Source organism: Doryrhamphus excisus, chromosome 17 (assembly GCF_030265055.1).
Source record: "Doryrhamphus excisus isolate RoL2022-K1 chromosome 17, RoL_Dexc_1.0, whole genome shotgun sequence".
NCBI lineage: Eukaryota > Metazoa > Chordata > Actinopteri > Syngnathiformes > Syngnathidae > Doryrhamphus > Doryrhamphus excisus.
Genome location: NC_080482.1, coordinates 10,732,862 through 10,752,299, shown reverse-complemented (window position 1 = coordinate 10,752,299; position 19,438 = coordinate 10,732,862). Strand labels below are relative to the sequence as shown.

General features: G+C 42.3%; 3 protein-coding genes across 12 annotated transcripts; 2 read left to right on the top strand and 1 right to left on the bottom strand.

The window, feature by feature from the left end:
- The first annotated feature begins 9 nt into the window (after positions 1-9).
- Positions 10-6,928, top strand: srsf10a (serine and arginine rich splicing factor 10a). Of its 3 annotated transcripts, XM_058053802.1 has the most exons (7): positions 107-225; positions 2,181-2,197; positions 2,398-2,673; positions 2,882-2,977; positions 3,833-3,989; positions 4,080-4,130; positions 4,292-6,928. In XM_058053802.1, the coding sequence occupies exons 3-7, from the start codon at positions 2,526-2,528 to the stop codon at positions 4,569-4,571; spliced, it is 732 nt and encodes a 243-aa protein (XP_057909785.1). In that variant the 5' UTR covers positions 107-225; positions 2,181-2,197; positions 2,398-2,525; the 3' UTR covers positions 4,572-6,928. The 3 variants fall into 3 exon arrangements, with proteins under 3 accessions (XP_057909782.1, XP_057909783.1, XP_057909785.1); XM_058053799.1 differs by lacking the exon at positions 2,398-2,673 and having other exon boundaries at positions 10-225; positions 2,181-2,285; positions 2,874-2,977; XM_058053800.1 differs by lacking the exon at positions 2,181-2,197 and having other exon boundaries at positions 57-225.
- pnrc2 (proline-rich nuclear receptor coactivator 2) lies at positions 5,007-8,829 on the bottom strand. Its single transcript, XM_058053804.1, has 3 exons — positions 8,633-8,829; positions 8,158-8,385; positions 5,007-7,625 (listed from the first exon to the last, which is right to left on the bottom strand). Exon 3 carries the CDS (start codon positions 7,600-7,602, stop codon positions 7,138-7,140), a length of 465 nt encoding a protein of 154 aa, XP_057909787.1. The 5' UTR covers positions 7,603-7,625; positions 8,158-8,385; positions 8,633-8,829; the 3' UTR covers positions 5,007-7,137.
- Positions 8,097-18,893, top strand: cnr2 (cannabinoid receptor 2). 8 transcript variants are annotated; one of them, XM_058053797.1, is made up of 6 exons: positions 8,097-10,157; positions 12,527-12,652; positions 12,767-12,913; positions 14,488-14,566; positions 16,187-16,279; positions 16,348-18,893. In XM_058053797.1, the coding sequence occupies exons 5-6, from the start codon at positions 16,227-16,229 to the stop codon at positions 17,381-17,383; spliced, it is 1,089 nt and encodes a 362-aa protein (XP_057909780.1). In that variant the 5' UTR covers positions 8,097-10,157; positions 12,527-12,652; positions 12,767-12,913; positions 14,488-14,566; positions 16,187-16,226; the 3' UTR covers positions 17,384-18,893. The 8 variants fall into 8 exon arrangements, with proteins under 8 accessions (XP_057909780.1, XP_057909775.1, XP_057909776.1 ...); XM_058053792.1 differs by having other exon boundaries at positions 8,098-10,157; positions 16,341-18,893; XM_058053793.1 differs by having other exon boundaries at positions 8,098-10,157; positions 12,527-12,677; positions 16,341-18,893.
- Positions 18,894-19,438: the final 545 nt, after the last annotated feature.

Here is a 19,438-nt window from a genome sequence, read left to right as displayed (position 1 = left end):
AAAAGTGCATGTCCAAGGCTACATTGAGCATGCGCAGATCACCTTACCCAGCCACGTAGCCTGTTAGCCTGCTAGCCAAGGCAAGGACTAACTGCAGTCGACAACAGGACGATCTAAAAACACGTTTGTCCAACAGGTCGCCAACTAATTGTCGCTAACAATGACGAGGTACCTGCGGCCGCCAAACTCCTCTCTCTTTGTGCGGAATATCTCCGACGAGTCCAGGTACGGCCTCGCTGAAGTGCTTGTTAGCATAAGCATGCTTTAGCCATAAGTGTGCTAGCGCTGCTTTAGCTAAGCCAAGTGATAAAAGACATTAATGCTTTCAATGTTGTTGTTTTTCATTCGGGCTGACGCTCAAAATAATGTTTTTGTCAACTGAGAGGACTAACGAAACTTCAAATACATTATAACAAAGAAAGCATTGATGTCTCTTCACGCAGTTAAGCTAAGCGCCAGCAGCTGCGTTTACCTTTGTTGTAGAACGCTTTGGAAAGTTCTAGAAATAGAATACGTCGCTGTTGCAGTATATAAGTTAATTTATCGCAGTTATTAATCATAAATGTGTACTTTGTAGTCATAACACGAACGTTGAATAACTATAATTTCCCTTTCATACAGAGGATATCGTAGTGCTTTTATTATGGAATGTTGATACGTTTCCTGTTTTCGGTCAGGCGAGGGTAGATTTAAAATAGACATTTGTAATGGTAAATAAGTCAATTTACGAAAATATTTTATTAATGATTATTGTAGGAATATTGTTTGGATGTGTTCATATACATGCTGTATATACAAATTAACTATACTGTTTATACTGAATTATAATATACTGTAATATTTTCCCATTGTTATTTTATGAGAATAATGTAAATTTGAGAAAACTAACAACTGCATAGATTTAATATTTTTTAAGTACTATTTTACCTTGTGAGAACTTATAACTGTGATAATTAAGTTGCGGAATTTAACTTTGACACAAATTCTACATGAAATGTTTTGGTCTGTGGTGTTTTCGGTTATGTTCACACTGCAGGTCAATTTTGATTTTATCTCTTTAAATGCGCCTCAGGCCTGATTCATGTGTGGTTATAAATCCAATATGTACGTATACTGCAGTATGAACGGTCAGGTGCCATATACTCGACCTCTACTGAGAGGCGTGCATTGCCCTGCTTACGGAGACTTTAAAAACTGCTCACTGATGTAGGCAGTCATGAAAAGGCTGGTTTTATTGTGCAAAAATTGGATTAAAAAAAATCCTTGCACAAACGCCACAAACGCCTTAAGGAGAGCACACTAGTAATGAGTTGATTGATTGCTGAAATATTGATAATTCGATACCCTCACCTTCGGGCTCTAAAGTTGATTATGAAATCAAAATAGTGATACTTTTGATACGTCAGCTTTATGATCGTGTCCTTTGTTTTTTTTTCTGAGCTTGGTTATACTCTAAATCAAATACATCAATAAATTACTATGATGGCTTTCATTCCTTATGCTATGATTACAAAAATACTGTACACTACTTTTTGAAATGTAACAATCACATTAGGTGAAGTTGCACATAGAATCGCACCAGTATCGCCGATACCAGCCTAAAATATTACCCAGTATCAGCTCGGAAATGAAAACAGTGGTATCTTGCATGCACAAAGCACAACATCGCTCGCACTTTCCGGCGTTTTTGAGCGTAAACATTGTGCTTTGTGCATGCGTGTCACTTTTCAGGCGCTTTGAGTTCATATTAACATGTTGCATTTGTGTATTAATGTGAGGACCACATTTAAAAATCAGATTTAAACAAAAAAATCAAAATTGTGCATCATACCCTGCAGTGTGAACTTAGCCCATGTGCAACTAGCCTAGCATGCAAAAGTTCAGAGAGTTAGCATGCATATAAATATAAATTCGGAATGATGCAAATTAAGTAGTTAAGTACTTCCAGGCAATGTATATAACAATTAACAAAGCTTTTTGATTGGTATTCAGTGCAATTTCATCTAAACTGACATTTTTTTCCTAGCTTGCTGTGGATGTGTGGTGTTTCATTCCAGCTTCTATTGAAACATTTAACACTTGACTGGTTGTGTGAATTCAAACACACACACATAGATTGTAGGCTCCAAGGTGGCCATGCTAGCCACCACAATAAATGTGCTTATTTCATGACACTTTAGGCCAGAAGATTTACGCCGTGAGTTTGGTCGTTACGGGCCTATTGTAGACGTCTACATTCCACTTGACTTCTATACGCGGCGGCCAAGAGGATTTGCTTACATTCAATATCCTTTATTCTTTTTTTCCCCCCCATGTCCATATTTATATTTTTCTGATGTGTTCTTCCATCTTGAGGACGCTCACTGCTAACTACTATTTCTTCTGTTGTTGCCTCAGAATGGTAAAGATACAGTTCTGGAGTTCTGCCCGTCCCCCTCTCTCCCCAAAGAAAGAAAGAAACAGAAAATAGTCGAGAGTAGATTGAAGCCAAAGACCAGAAGTGCTAGAACGCACAGAGCAAAAGCATGAAGATGCACAGAGGAGACAGCCAAAGGGAGGAAAAGCAAAGTGTTTATTGGCCAAAGACAAGCGGCGACTTCGTCTGCCAAGGCATTAAAGAGCAAGCTCAAGGTCAAAGGTCAAGAGTGTTAAAGGTAACCAGACAAACTTTACGTATCCTCCTCTAATCTGATCACAATCGATATGTCTTGTCCACCAATCACAAATTTGTTATGTATTGTAATATTGATCCACACACCAATAGTGATGGATAGCGACAGCTAGCCTGCTGTGATTGTTTTGCTGCTGCTGTGTGTGTGTGTGTCTGTTCTAATAATGCTGCAAAAACAAAAAGCCTTAACACACGTCGGCACGTTCGAAGACGTCCGCGACGCCGAGGACGCCCTCCACAACCTGGACCGCAAATGGGTGTGCGGGCGTCAGATCGAGATCCAGTTCGCCCAGGGAGACCGCAAGAGTAAGAGCATCACCGCCGTTTTTGAAGTACTCACTGGAATCCTTGATAGGCTAACCACGCAGTTCAGGACTCGATCTCAATTGCAGATGGAAATATTTAGCATTTAAAGAGCATTGCCATGTACTTGTGTACTTGCATCACAGAAGTCATTCTGTTTCACTTTTTCCACTGTCATTTTGTGACACCTGTTCCGAAAAAAGCCTCGTGGAAAGGAGTTAAAGGGATAGTTCACATTTTTTGACATGATGTTGTATGACATAGAGCGTCAGCATACTAGTTATCATTAACAAAGCTTAGACTAAACTTTACACTTGTGTGATGCATAGGTATGACAACTCTTTTTCATGCTTGTATCAGAGTAGTCAGAATCCTAACATTTAATCCTAACATTTTTTCATTCATTTTCTACCGCTTTTCCTCACGAGGGTTGCGGGGATGCTGGAGCCTATCCCAGCTGTCTTTGGGCGAGAGGCGGGGTACACCCTGGACTGGTCGCCAGCCAATCACAGGGCACATATAGACAAACAACCATTCACACTCACATTCATACCTATGTACAATTTGGAGTCGCCAATTAACCTAGCATGTTTTTGGAATGTGGGAGGAAACCTGAGTACCCGGAGAAAGCCCACGCATGCACGGGGAGAACATGCAAACTCCACACAGAGATGGCCGAGGGTGGAATCGAACCCTGGTCTCCTAGCTGTGAGGCCTGCGCGCTTACCACTGGACCGCCGTGCCGCCCCCTAACATTTTTTTTACTTTTTTTTTTTAACTTCCTTGACTTTCGGCCTCAGAGGTTCAACTGTACCAAAGTTCTAGAATGTTGTTTAACATATTGCATTGGCTCTCAAGCTCCCAACCAGATGAAATCCAAGGAGCGACATTCCCCACGCAGTTTCTATGACGATGACCGCCGCAGACGCTCACGGAGCCGCAGCTACGACCGCCGCAGGTCCCGCAGCCCTTCCTATGAACGCCGACCTCGCCGGAGGTCCGACAGCCCGAGAGAGTACGTTGTTCACCTGCTTTAATATGCCCTTTCTTGTTATATTCATTCATTTTGTCACCCCTGGTGTTCGTCTTCCTGTTCCTGCTTCAGATCACGATCGTACAGCCGACACAGGCGCAGCAGAAGCCGTGAAAATGACAGGTAAGCACACAGCTGCTCAAGTCAATAAATGTCCTCGTTCCAGCAGGTGGTGCTGCTACCCCTCAATCCAAGACAGTTACAACCAATCAGAAAACTCAGTCATGTTGGGACAAGCTAAAATGTTGCCAATGGTTTTCTGTATGTTCTCATGTGGTCACCAGGCACAGGAGCACCACACATGACCGCCACAGGACCCAGCACGAGACGAGCTCCCGGAACCGATCGGCATCCCGTTCACCATCTCCCACACCCTCCAAGTTGAGGCACAAGGGCAAAAAGAGCCGGTCCAGGTCCCACACTCCGTCCGAAGAGATCCACCCCAGTCCCAGCGCCCACAAGCGCGCGTCTGGACGATCCCCATCACGGTCCCTGTCCAGATCTGTGTCTCGCTCACCTTCGCGCTCTCGGTCCTGGGCGGAATGCAAGTCAGGAGGTCGGTAAGCTGCTCCAACCTCCCAGATATTTGAAGTTAGGATTAAATTTCTCGTTTGAACAAGTTCTAGTCTCAGTTTACACTTCTTAATCACATTAGGCTGACACCTGTTTTGTATGATTCATGCAGTTTGGTTGAAAAACTATTTTCATGTTATCGCTACCACTGTGCCCTTAACAGTGTTAAGAGGGGATGTAGACATTAATCCTTCAACAGTCAACCGTTGCTGATGTAGCTTTTTCTGTGTTGTATAATCAAGTACATGTACTCAGCTATTCAATAAAGAATTGACCTCTGCAAACTCACTTCACGGAGATTGTCTGGCGACCAGTCTGGGGGTATAACCCGCCTCTCTAAGCAGTGGAGGAAATATACTCAACTGTTCTATGCAGACAATTAAAAATACATTCAGTCAAGTTTATGAATCAAGACAATCAAACATGTTTAGGGGGAAGGGGAAGGGATTTTATTTTTTTCTTTTGTGTAAAATTTAGTTTCTCAAATCCAGAGTGCATCACATTCATATTGTTTTTAAAATCAATGGTTACAAATTTTAAGAGGGCATTTTTTTCACATAAGATGACATTGTCAGTGGGGACAAATTGAAAGCCAATTATATTAAAGTTAATTTAGCATGAACGAGACTTGGCAATGCACCACTATGCACTGAACAATTATGGCAGACACGTAGAAAACACAAATCTGCTGGCGGAAGAACAGCAGATTAGGGCAATTAAAAAAAAAAAATCCGGCCAAATGTACTTTCTGAAAGGGGTCTTCAACTTAGGCACAACAACTCAAAAGCTTACAAGTCCATTCAGAAATCAAAGTGGTGCATTAGCAAGTTACCCATATTCAAATTGCCGCATTTAATTCATGCAAGTTCATGTTCTTTGCACATCGCAACATCTCCCTGCACTGCATACCATACAAAATAATATAAAATGTGCAAGATCTCCCGAAAGATTTCAGTGCAGGGGTACTGGCAAATGCTATTAGGCAGTTTTTTCCTTTTTTTTAACAAAAATATTCTTCAGCATTGAAGTCAAGACATGTCCTTAGCACATCTCATACATTCAGTGTTATTACTAAAAATACTTTTGTTGGGCAAACCTCAAAGTGGGCCTGCAAATGTACAATATGCTACAAGAACTCTATACATGTTATTTACATGGCTCCTAAAAGACATGATCCAACAACGGTGCTTTGTCGTCTTTAGTCTGGCTATAAAACAGCTCCAATTCTGCACAGGGAAAGCAAACAAACTGGCTCATCTGCTGAGATATGACTTTAACATAAAAAAATGAAGATAGTCTATTACGCATCTGTTGATTCAACAGTATGGTGGCCTGTAACTTATGAACACAAGTGCCTGCAGTGCAAAATAGGCTAAACAGGCAGTGAGTGGCACATCTCCTGACTTCATGATGGCATCTTTTTTTGTAAACACAGGAGAAACCTGACACTTGCCTTATCACACACACAGCTTCCTCAATTGTCTTTAAAAAAAACTTGTGCAGCCAACAGGACCACAGTGTATGTAAATCTAAACTGTGATCCTCTTCCGCATTTTAAAGCTGCGCAAGTTTTGATTCAAGACTGAGGTGCTACAAGAAGCTGTGACAACCCAGTCAAAAACATTTGCTTTGGTAACACACACATCCAGCAAACAACACTAGAGGACCATTATAAGTGTGTGGGCCTCAGACCAGCTCGGCTCCTATAGATATGGGACGGCGTGGCTCGGGGTAAGGCGGGCATTCAGTAACCAAAAGGTAATTTGAATTCCGCTTCCTTCATCCCAGTCACTGTTGTGTCCTTGGGCAAGACACTTTACCCACATAAATGCTCAATGACCAAGATGCTGACCTAAAACCCACATCTGGTCCCCGGGTGTCACATGATGGCTGCCCACTGCTCAAGAGGATGGGTTGATGCAAAGACTAATTTTGCTGTACATTGTATGTGAAATATCTTTCTATAGTGCATGTGCGCACAGCGCAATAAAAAAACATGAGCAGACAGGCTCGGGTCCCTGTGCCATGTCGGTTGAGGTTTAAACTTTGACCTTACCCCATATTTCACCTATTCTATTAAAAGAATCTGTTCATGATTTCCCTGCAGAATTGCAGTTTGAGCATCTAAAATTTTCCTAATAAGAACATTAGGCTCTTATTTTGGAATATGGTGCAAATATGACTGTTAATACCTGCATTCTTACATGTGACCATGGAGACTTAAAGTGTGTGTCCACAGAAGTGGACTATAAAAGGTGATGGTGGGTAACTGCACTTAAAAGAGAAAAAATAAGTGCACCTAATCTGTTTCAATAGCCAAAATAAAAAGAACAAAAACGCATCTTAACGCAAAGAAAGGGTATCCGGGTCACCGCCATAAAGTCGACTCATCTGACGGCATCACCAACCAGCAAGGCAGCAGAACTGTAATATCACATCATTTAGATCTAAAAAAAATGAGCCTCATGTTATCTCCTCACCCAAGGGTCCATTCTAAAGAGTATTACAGCACAGAGGTGTTCCTGGTGGGTGGATGCCCTCAAACAAAGCCGCACCATCAAGCCTGTACCTTTAAGAGGCTCTTGAGCTGGAAGGCCATCATCTCCCTGTTGTCACACCCCCTAATGGGGAAGGACACCCAATGACTAGGGGGCTTAGGCAACACACTGGGCGAGGGTGGCTCGCTAAACTTGGGCCCGGCGTAGCTGGGACTGCCCTGGGCGCTCAGGAGCGTGTTGAGGTGGGACACCGTCCCCTCCCAGTTCTGGTCGTAGGCGGCAACGGCAAATCGGACGGCCGTGTTCTTGTCGGCCTCTGAAGACCTGTGGTAGACGGCACCCTTATCGTTCCTGCGGTGGCTGTGCTGGTGGAGGACGCCGGCGCCCCCTGTTGTGGTTTCGGCTACTGCTGCACCATTCTGGTCGCGATTTCTGGGCTTGGCCCGACCCAGCTGATTCTTCTTCTTGGGTCGCTCATGATGGGGGCCTGGAATGTCGAGTCTCTCTCCGCCTCCACCTCCCATGATGCTACCAAATTGGATGTCACCTACAAAAACGGAACAGGTGTGTATACACCCGAACACTTATTTACTCGATATAACTTGCGCATGTACCGACATCGGCAACTACAGTAAGTGGTCTGGCATGTCTTTAGGTGGTGGTTGCACTGCTTCTTAAAACGGCTCATTTTGGTGCATTGTTTGAGCTCTTTGCTCAAATTATTATTATTAATGTAGTAAATTCTGTTGCTCTGGAGTTATCAACTTGACCTTTAAAGGGCAACTGTATTCAGGTAAACACTAACACCATCCACTATACAACAGAGTGAAAATTCAATTTGTTAGAAAAGCAAGTAATGTAAAAGTATGGAAAATTGTATATTAATGTTTACCATCTTTAAGCAAATACATTTTGTCGATATTTTGTTGGGCGCTCTTGTTTAAAAAAAAGAGGGTCGGCAGTAAATGTAACGCATGCGCAGACCGCAGCACCCGAGCTACGTGCAGAAGGAAGCGGCTAGTGCCGCCCATCCCCCAATCGACTCTCAATCCCCGACGACAAAAACAACCTCGACTCACCTCTTTGTTGCCACAACCGGGAAAAGAGCCCCTTTCTTCGTCGTCGTCGCCTTCAGTCTCTCGCCTCCAAGTGGCCTCAGGTTTTTCGGTGGTCTTCTCCTACGTGGTCCTGGCAGCTTTTGTCCCGTCGGGGTGCTTGTTGTTGGGTGCCAATGGGCGTCGTTTGGTCGTGGAGCCGAGCTGAACATGAATTCACCTCGGCGCACGATACTCCGCGAAGCCGAGGACCTAAAATGACATTCAGCTTGTAAATAATAACATATAAACACGTAATAAGCGACTTCCGTGATGCGCAAGATGACGCAGTTTCGCTCCCATTGTCCGGAAAGTTGTTTTGACTGTCGCGAGTACATATTTGCATAATTGCGCGTCATTATTTAGCAACAACGATACCAGCTCGGTAAATTTCTATTCTGGCTCAATATTATTTAGCTGTTTAGGAAAACAAAAAACGGCGATTTTAAGTCTTTCTTACCGACTTCTTCAGGCTTGGTTATTTAAGCCTTTCGTCTGGGTCACGATGGAAATGGTTAAGAATCCCTCGGTTGATGTTAAAAGGGAAGCGCAGTGCTGTATATTCCCACACATACACCTGAAAAGCATTTGTGGGTAAAAAGATAACGATATGAGCCACTCCTCTCTCCAACAACTGCGTCTGAATTGCAACAAAATGTCCTCCTCGGTAGACCTATGTAGCCCTCGGCAGCCCTACCTCCCACCAATCACATCGCAAGCTGGAACAGCTCCGACCAATCGGCGACAAGCATGCCAGACGCGTTCAAGTCTGTTGCCAGACTGGTGACGTCAGTGGCCGACTTGCCTTCCTTTGTGGCGAAATGCTTCGTTCCTCATTGAAAAAAAAACACAGAAACATACACACAAACACATGTCGATTCTCCAATTACTTTCCGCTTTTTCATGACGTTTATTACCAATTTAAACGCAATAGCAAGCAATGCTTACTGAAGCTACGTGTCCACAATAAGAGGTGGATTAGAAGTTATGTAATGTCAATCCTTTGCAGAATATAAACACGCAATTCACCGCTTTGCTGACGACATAACATTCAATTTGATGTTTGTCATTGCAATTCTTTGTCCTTACATTTGCAACAGGCTGAAATAAGACCCTTTGCCCATCCCCCTCTTCCATCATGATAAACAAAACAATGACTGGCTTTACAGCATGATTTTAGGTCCTAATACCATTTTTATATTCCCATTCCTATTATCTGCACCCTGCCACATGTTATAGTCGTTAAAAAACTCACATTCCAAGAAGTGCAACGTCAAACTGTCGGAACAAATGGGAACTCCATTGTGGGTGCAGGGGTGTTGTTTTATGTTTGGGACCTATTGCTTCTGAACATGTTCAATTGGACTTCAACATCCTGTGGAGCAAAACAGTGTTAGGTTTAGCACGAACAGAAGTAATAAAAAAAAACAGTGCCTGACCTGACTGATAAAGTCAATACAGCAACAGTCGAACCAACCCTGTAAAAAGTTACAATTGCTACTGCATTGTTGGCAGAAAAGTCAGCTTTGTCCACTCAAAATCGTCCACTTTCAGAACAATACTTATGTTTTTAGTCTTAAACAGCCAACAGCAATTAGGTATATGGCTGTATCGATAGTGTGTTGTGAGAGCTATCACTATAGTGATACTTTTCCCACTCTTCCCGAGACAAGTTTGTACTAGTTCAACCATTTAATGCTACCAAATAAAGTCACCAAACTGTTAGAAAAAAGCTCAGAGTATGATAAAAATAAAACACACACACACACGTTAGGATTAGGGTTAGGTCATGATTGTTCCAAAACTGATAGTATGACCTTGGTGTGTGTGTTTGCAGTGAAGAGTCCAAAACTACTGGATCAATGACCCATAAGCGAGTCCACTGTCGTATTCTCTTTAAGAGGACTTTAAGAAGTTGCAACAACAACAGCAGACCAGCTGGAGGCCATGGAAGGACACTCCCTCGGAGTAACACTGGAAAGGAGGTGGGTGGTGTCGATGACAAGTCAACTATGTAAGGAAAGTATGTCAGAGCTTGTGGAGGTCACGCAGACCGCAGTTGGAGGCCACGTCGCCATATTTGATGGTGTAAACATGACACTGATAGTGGGCCTGAACTGTAGCAGGCTAGTGGGAGGACAAAAATGAAAACAAGACACGCTAAACTGAACAGTTTCACTCAACGCTCAACATTTCCTGTTGTTGAGCACAAGTGAGCAGTAGGACTTCATTACAATAAAGTAATGCGGAACACACCCACGCTAAGTAAAGGGCGCGGGGGGAGGGCAGTTTCACACATGTTGAGACACAGTGCTTCCTCAATTAATTTTGTGATTTATTTTTTGAGTATAACTGGCCACATGGTGGCCGAGAGGTTAGCATGTTGGCCACACAGTCAGGTGATCAGGAAGACCTGGGTTTGATTCTATCTATTATGCTTTTTCCACTTTTCTGACCTATAAATCTCTAAATATATAGCACATTTTATAAACAGAGTTTCCAAAGTGATGCACAGACTAGTAAAATAAAAGTAATAATCCAAAACTAAAAGATCATTTAAGAAATAAAATAGTAAAATAGATATTAAAATATTAAAAACAAGAAGCAAAGCAATAAAAGTATAAAACAATAAAACCAATTAAAACTAGAGAGCCAATTTTTGAACATTATATTTGAAACCTATAAAATATAAAATTTTTCGCCAGACCTGATGCGCTCGCCAAATTTGGTGAGTTTTCGGGCATGTTAAGGCCCTCAAAATCGTGATCATTTTGGGAGAAGAATAAAATAATAATAAGAAACGTTACGATTACAATAGGATAAGAATAATAAGAAAGAATAATAAGAAAGAACTAAAAGACACAGGACCATACGACTCACTCCCGAGTTAAAAGCCAGAGAATTAAAGTGGGTTTTAAGATGAGACTTAAAGCTTTCGATGTTGGAGGCCTTTTTTACTTGGGAGGGGAGAGAGTTCCATAGCTTGGGGCCAACCACAGAAAAGGCTCGGTCTCCCCTGGTCTTAAGTCTCGTCTTGGGCACCACAAGTTGGAGCTGGCCCTCGGACCTCAGTGACCGCGCTTGGAGAGTAAATTTGTATGAGGTCCGAGATTTATTTGGGGGCCAGCCCATTCAACGCCTTAAAAACAAACAATAAAATCTTAAAATCAATCCTAAAGCGAACAGGCAACCAATGCAGGGAGGCCATCATTCTAAATGTAGTTAGAATGTTGTTTTATCATGTTAAACGATGCCAAAATTTCAGATAATGACGTTTGCGCATTTGGAAGTGAGCCCTGAAAGAAGTTTGGGATGGCTCTAAATCAGAATCAGAATCAGAATCAGAATAAGAAAAGGGTTTATTGCCAGGTATGATCAAACACATACTAGGAATTTGTTTTGGTGAAGTAGGTGCAGACACATCTATTAAAAAAGAATGAAAAATATAAAATATACAGAATATACAGTATAAATATATGTACACAGTCTGTTTTTTGTTTGTTATTCCGGAAGTGCAGTCTGATTGTTTTCCTAAGAGTCCAAACTGGGTGTTAATGTAACGCATATAGTGAAAGTGATAAATATAGTGAATGCTAGATTTCAGACAGTTTTTTCTAACACCGACTCTCTGTGACGTCACAGTGAGTCAGAATTCCTTATATGGGCGTGCCAGGGTAGAAGCTGTACAAGCTGTTAACTGTAGGAGCTGCGTGGGACCAATCACAGTGTAGTGGGTGTGCCGCAGGAGAGCCGTGGGTGGAATAAATTAAAACAGACCCTTTTGGAAATCCATGGAAATACAGCTGGAATAGGTGCAGATTCTTGAAAACCTAGAAAGCTTTCTGTGCGGGTTATTGTTTGTAGCTTCTCTATAGGAGACCACAACTCAATATAAAGGGCCGGAAATGACACATTTATTGCTGACACCGCAAACTACTGGTTTAGCATGTATTTAATACAGTGTTTTTGGAGGTCAGTGTTCATGAAAAAGCCTTTTTTGCTTTAATTCGGTTGTTGTCACATGATTGTAACCCACATGATGTTAGCCGGACCCTCAGGCCTCGTTCCATTGGGCTTGGCTCTGCTGTGCTGCACTGCATAGTGTGAACTGGTCAAACTCAAATCTTATTGAAAGCCGGCCTGCTTGCACTTAATCACATTTTCTGTCTCATGTTTTTATCCCTTAAAGCCACTTATATATCACTAAAAACATCTGGTGTGACTTTGTTTACATTCAGTCATTTGATACATAGTATGCATATAGTGATGTGAAAAAGGGTTTGCTCCTTACCTGATTTCTTATTTTGATTGCATGTTTTTGTCATTTTCCACAAATTGCAAAACCATGGAATAGTAGTGAACCTTCACAGGGAATGGTCGGCTAACCAAAATTACCCCAAGAGCACAGCGACCATTCATTCAAGAGGTCACAAAAGACCCCACATCCAAACAACTGCAGGCCTCACTTCCCTCAGTTAAGGTCAGCTATTACATCTGGCGTAAAAGTAAGACCACTTTCAGAAAAAGAACATCATACCAACAGTAAAATATGGTGGTGGTAGTGTAATGGTCTGGGACTGTCTTGCTGTTTCAGGACCTGGAAGACATGCTGCAATAAATGGAATGAAGATTTCGGCTGTCGACCAAAGTATCCTGAAGGAGAATGTCCGCTCATCTGTTTGTGACCTCAATCAGAAACCAACTTGGGTTCCGCAGCAGGACAATGATCCAAAACACACCAGTAAGTCCACCTGTGAATGGCTGAAGAAAAACATTTTGTATTCAGTTGTGTTGTCATTGACTAACATTTAAATTTGTTTGATGATCTGAAACATTTTAAGTCTGACAAACGTGAAAAAAGTAAGAAATCGGGAAGGGGCCAAACATTTTTTCACACCACTGTACACTATATGTGTGATGTGTGTGTGTGAGATCCTTGAGGAGAATGAATGGAAAACAGTCATGGAAATATGTGGGCGAAACATGTGGCTGCACTAATAAGACATAATCCATATTGACATCATTAGCACGTGTACTTTGTTATATTTGTGCTATTGTTATATGTAGTTCTATGTTCCATTCCTGGTACATTCAACTGTTCAAATTGAGCTACCATTTACTTGTTTGGAAGCATTAAGGATAACAAACCATAATCGACAAAACATTTCACTGTAAACACAAAACAATGTTAAACAATGACCATGCCAAAATTCCTTACTCATATAGTCCCGTCGCAAGGCATGCTTGGTAGCTTGTTGTCCCCTCTCTCCCAACATTTCATTTTTGCTTGATTGCAAAATATATTGAGTAGGTCATCAGTGAAGGAGGGACATTAGCATACTGCAGATAGCCAGTGGTTTATTGTTCATAGTTCCTATTTTTGTTGCAGCTAGACTACCCAGCATACCTTGCAGGCACTTGCAAATAACAGTTTACATGATGTTATGTTTATATTATATTGAGTAGTAGTAGTAGTAGTTGATTTATGTGATGCATTAACCTGCTGTGGGGTTCAATTCCACCCTCGGCCATCTCTGTGTGGAGTTTGCATGTGACGTTTGACGTTTTTATAAATATTCTAATTAGGGGTGGGCTGCACGGCGGACAAGTGGTTAGCGCGCAGACCTCACAGCTAGGAGACCATGGTTCAATTCCACCCTCAGCCATCTCTGTGTGGAGTTTGCATGTTCTCCCCGTGCATGCGTGGGTTTTCTCCGGGTACTCCGGTTTCCTCCCACATTCCAAAAACATGCTAGGTTAATTGGTGACTCCAAATTGTCCATAGGTATGAATGTGAGTGTGAATGGTTGTTTGTTTATATGTGCCCTGTGATTGGCTGGCGACCAGTCCAGGGTGTACCTCGCCTCTCGCCCAAAGACGGCTGGGATAGGCTCCAGCACCCCCCGCAACCCTCGTGAGGAAAAGCGGTAGAAAATGAATGAATGAATAATATCCTTATTGTAGTTATTGCTTTGATATAATATTTGCTTTAAACCCCAATCTGCATGAGAGCAAAGAATCCAATATTACATCATTCCTTTTTCTTGGTGTTGTCTTTTTAATTTAAAGGCATTATTAGTAAGTGTAACTAATGTTATGTCCAGTATATAAACAGATCAAAGTAGGTACAATACATGACCCCACATGCATGGGTTTACATCTGGTTATGTTTTTACAATGACAATGCTTCATTTCGACCTGCAAGCCAGCCAGTGGGGATCGAGCACCCATCCCATGTTATTTCACCCTCTCATCTTCATCATCATTCACTCCCTCCCTCCCTGTCTCTCTCCCTCCCTTCTTATCTCTCTCCAGTCGCCACAGTTGTCATCCTTCTTATTTGCTCATCATCACTGCTTGTGGACCACAGCTTCAGTCAAAGAAACAACGACAGGTAAGCCCCTTATGATATCCTGTCGTGAAAGGAAAAGATAGCCTTCGTCTTCATAATTTTTGGACATCCAACCCCCCCACTATCATCTGCGCTTTGCCCTAATAGTTGTTGAAATGTCGAAATGGCGCGACTGTGACTCAACGGGTTGTTGCAACATAATATTTGAGCAGTGAAAAGGAAAAATGTCCTCCATTTTTAAAAAGGAAATTAGTAATAAAAAAAAAACATTTCCTATATGTAATGGCACTTCTTTATTGAAGATGTGAATTTTTCAGCAATTATCAGCCAAAAACTCTTCAGATCTTCAGTGGAGGGATATTATTGGAAGCCATAGAGATTCTTCTTAATATAATAATGGCTACAAACACAAATATATATACATATATATACTGTAAATATACATATAGATGTGTGAACTTACTGTACATACATTGTACTTTGATTTATTGTACCCAGGTATTTTACAATTATTTATATTTTCATATTACATTTTAGATTCTTTTTGTTTTAATTTATTATTGTAGCGTCATTAGGGGTTCCTGCAATATATACGTATATAGTAGGCTCATATTTATAATTGCTTCTAAAATATGATTCCCTACCCACTCCCATTAATCACCATCATTTACTCTAGTCAAATCCTCTTACGTCAAACTTTTAATCTATTGATTGCATATTGTTGGCTCTGACCTTCACCCCATCGATAGGTTGTACAGTTGAGTTACAGTACCTCCTACGTCCACACGGTGGCAGCGTTTTTCATTGTTTTAGCTAGGAATCGCTTCTGGCTAGCCCCTGCAAAACAAAGAACGATAGAGTCAAAAGACAAGTAGGGAATTGAGTGTCGTGATATAGTGAATCTAAATCGTATAAATAATATTTTAAAGACATTAAGAAATGTTCAAAAATTGAGCCACGTCATGGCTTTGTTTGTTTATAGCCTCACTCTGCAAGGCTCTATCTCCTCAATCTGAGCTGTAATGATCATCATCTGTATGCTCTGAGCTCCAAATGACTTTCCATCTTGCATTTAAAAATGTCAAAGCTTCCTGTTAAAGGTGTATGTTCAATATTGACACAGGCAGAAAAAGAGACGGCACATGTAATCAGATTTACCTCCTTATTGTTCTTGCTGCTTTTTTCCCTCCCTCTCCCTCCCTTCGCAGGAAGTGGCCGCTCTTAATTTGCCTCTGAGTGGAAATCTCAAGGTGAAAGCCGGTCATTGCGTCGATGAGGTTTGTTAGAAAATAGTCAATTCAATGGTCAGGCTTTTCCCACTATAGAACCTTTATTAACAGTACACATTTGAATATTTTTAACTATTATACAAGTGTAAAAGTAAGTTAAGCACAGTTGTTATTAAAAGAATGGGAAATTGGTGATCTTATGCGCAGCCATGTTGGAACATTCCAGAGGTTTTGTGCCAGCCTTGAAGTCGTCATCTACTGTACACGAGTTGAAACAATAATTCCAAAGCTGTTTTGTTTCACAATGTTAAAGATTTATCTGGCGAAAAGTGTTTTCGGCTCATTTTTCCAGGTGGCAGTTGGTCTTGTTGTGATCCAGCTAACAGGCCACATAAATAACATGACTAACATATTTCTTTGTTGTATCCCAAAGAGTTCCAAAAACACATTCGTATGTTTGCTAAAATGGAGGAATGGGAGATTCCAACGTCCCCAGGATTAGAAGAGAACATGTCCGCTCCAGTGGGTAAGGGGTCATCTGTAGAGATGACTTGAATGAGTGTCTTGTGATGAAAGATGTTCTTCAGTCAACAGGTCATGCGAGAACTTGGAATGCTACATGGTCCTACTGGATGCGGAGAAGACGGCCATTGGCTCCATCTGTTTCCTGGCGGGTCCCGTAACGCTGCTAGAGAACGCTCTCATCCTGGGCGTGATCGTCGCCACGGCTTCGTTGCGCCACCGACCCTCCTACCTTTTCATTGGCAACCTGGCTCTGGCTGACGTCTTCGCCAGCTGCTTCTTCACCACCAGCTTCCTGGACTTCCACCTCTTCCGCCGAAGTGACGGCCCCACCGCCTACCTCTTCAAGCTGGGCGGCGTGACCATGGCCTTCACTAACTCGGTGGGCAGCCTGCTGCTGACCGCCGTTGACCGCTACCTGTGCATCCACCGGCCCTCCGGCTACAAAGTGCTGCTGACCCGCCGTCGAGCCCTCATGGGGCTACTCGCTCTCTGGAGTGCCACTATCTTCATCTCCTCCTTACCGCTGATGGGCTGGAGGTGTCCCACCGGGCTTGCGTCGCCCTGCTCCCGCCTCTTTCCCTACATCAGCCAGGGCTACCTAGTCTGCTGGACCAGCTTCACCCTGGTCCTCCTGGCTCTCATCCTGGGAGCTTACGCTCTCATCCTGTGGAAGGCCCACCGCCATGAATCCTCCATGACTGTTCTCCACGCAGGCCACGCTCGTATGAGGATGGACATCCGCCTGGCGCGTACCTTCGGCCTGATCCTGCTCACGCTGGTGTGCTGCTGGCTTCCTGCGCTCTCCTTCATGCTGGCCGACGTCGCCGTGGTCCTGACTCACACCCAGCAAAGGGCCTTCGCCTTCTGCAGTACCCTCTGCCTTCTAAATTCCGCTGTCAACCCCCTGCTGTACGCCCTGCGCTGCCGAGAGTTAAGACTCGCTCTAGTGCACCTGCTGGAGGTCCTCGGTGAGGCTGCCAAGTGTAAAAAGTCCACCCCAAGACTTCCACCCAGGGAGGACAACATCTGTACTAGCCACTCTGATGTGGATGCGCCCAGAAGCTCACACTTTTGCACCGTTTTGGAAATGTCTGACAAGCAGTAGCTGGCAACTGAGTAGCGAAACCAATGTTTTGAAGCACATGCGGAGGTAGATGGAGCTGTGGGGTTAAAAAAAAACTACATCGGGAGGTTGCCCACAGCCACAGCCGTTCTTGGCGCGAAGTAGAGACCTTGCTTTGGTAGACCACGCACTCTGACTTTTGGAGATACTGTGGTTTAGTGAATAGAGGCAGAGCATTTATCTAATGGCGGCGTGAGCAAACTTGAACAAGCATACACAGTGGAACCTCTAAAGTCTTACAGTTCTGAGTTCAACCAAAAAAACACGACTTAAGGCTTATTTTTAGGCAATGTCTCCGAAAGATAACAATGATGGCAAAGCAACTACAAAATGTGATCCTAACCACAGAACTAATGTAGCAATGCTGTAGCATCTGTAATGCTAGTACAATATGGCGAGCTTAATACTTTTTACATTTGTAAGACAGCTAAAACTATATAAATGTCACTTATAAAATTGTTAATAAAGTTTAAAAAGTTTTTATTATAGCGAAGCTTTGACCCTGGAACAGATTAATTGGGTGTCCATTATTTGCAATGGGAAAAATAGATATAATGTATAGTTTGTGTTCAACCACATAGAGGTTCCACTGTAGCAGTAAAGGCTATTAAATTAAACCAATATTAAACCAATATCAGTAGCAAAAAAACAAACAAAACAAAAATAAATAAAAAGTAATAAACTAGCTGGGTTCCTCCCACATTCCAAAAACATGCTAGGTTAATTGGCGACTCCAAATTGTCCATAGGTATGAATGTGAGTGTGAATGGTTGTTTGTCTATATGTGCCCTGTGATTGGCTGGTGACCAGTCCAGGGTGTACCCCGCCTCTCGCCCGAAGACAGCTGGGATAGGCTCCAGCACCCCCGCGACCCTCGTGAGGAAAAAGCGGTAGAAAATGAATGAATTAATGAAACTAGCGGGGATCAAACAGATCAGAAATTAGAATATTTGGGTATTTTGAAGTAAAGTAGTGTAGTACATGAGTGGGTAAGTACACTGTGATTAAATATAATATGTACTATTTACATTGTAGGATTTATTTATTTATTTATTTTCAGGTAATTTAGTATGCACTAGAAATAGACCATGACCCTTGACCTCCCGTATCCACATTTCAGCATTCTCCAGCTAAGAAATATTGTCCCGTGCCGATCAACAGCGACCTTTCACCTCAGGAGAAAGGTGGAATTACTGTGAGGTATGCTTGTATACGTTTGCAGGCGGGGGTGATGGGGGCCTGTCCTATCTGCACATGAATGCCGGGACTCCACAAAGACCCCCGTGTCAAGAGGGATTTGGCACAAACAGTTCCCTGCATGAATCTGAGTGGTGTGTGAAGGTAAATGGGGCCCATGCCTGGAAGAAAACACTACTAGAACATTCTTTGTTGTGAGAGACTACACACTGGAAGCACCTATTGGCTTCATACAGATGACAAAACCGTAACACTAGTATTCGAGTAAGTCGATTAAACCCTTAATCCTTAAAAATGTGCTTGACAACACTCATTTTTACCTTTTTTCCTTGTTTTCATGTCTTGGTTTCTCACATGTAAACAGTCAAAACAATGTGTTGTGCAAGGTACTGAGTTTAAATGATCAAGAAAATTCAATAATACAAGTGTGTCCGGTCATAACATTAGGCACACCGAATAGAAACCATTAGTCCATACAAACGTGTACTTTTCTTATCAATGAGTCAATCACCTGCCATGAAAAGTTTTCTCATAATAATGATATCGGTATTCAGACTCCATTTTTTTTTTGCATTTTTGGGACTGCTATGTATAAATCACATAGCATCATAGTATATGTGCCAATAGTGTGTGTATTGTCCTTTACAACTATTTTTGCTCTTTTTTCCATTATTAATTCATTATAATCGCTGGCGGCAAGCAGCTACCCAAAAACAGTAAACATTATGATTACTCTTATTCTAAATTTCGAGGCCATTTCTAGCGCTTTTACAAATTATTACGTTTAAATCATTACTAGCTAGCAGCTTGCCAAACATTGTAAAACGTTTCCAATAATTG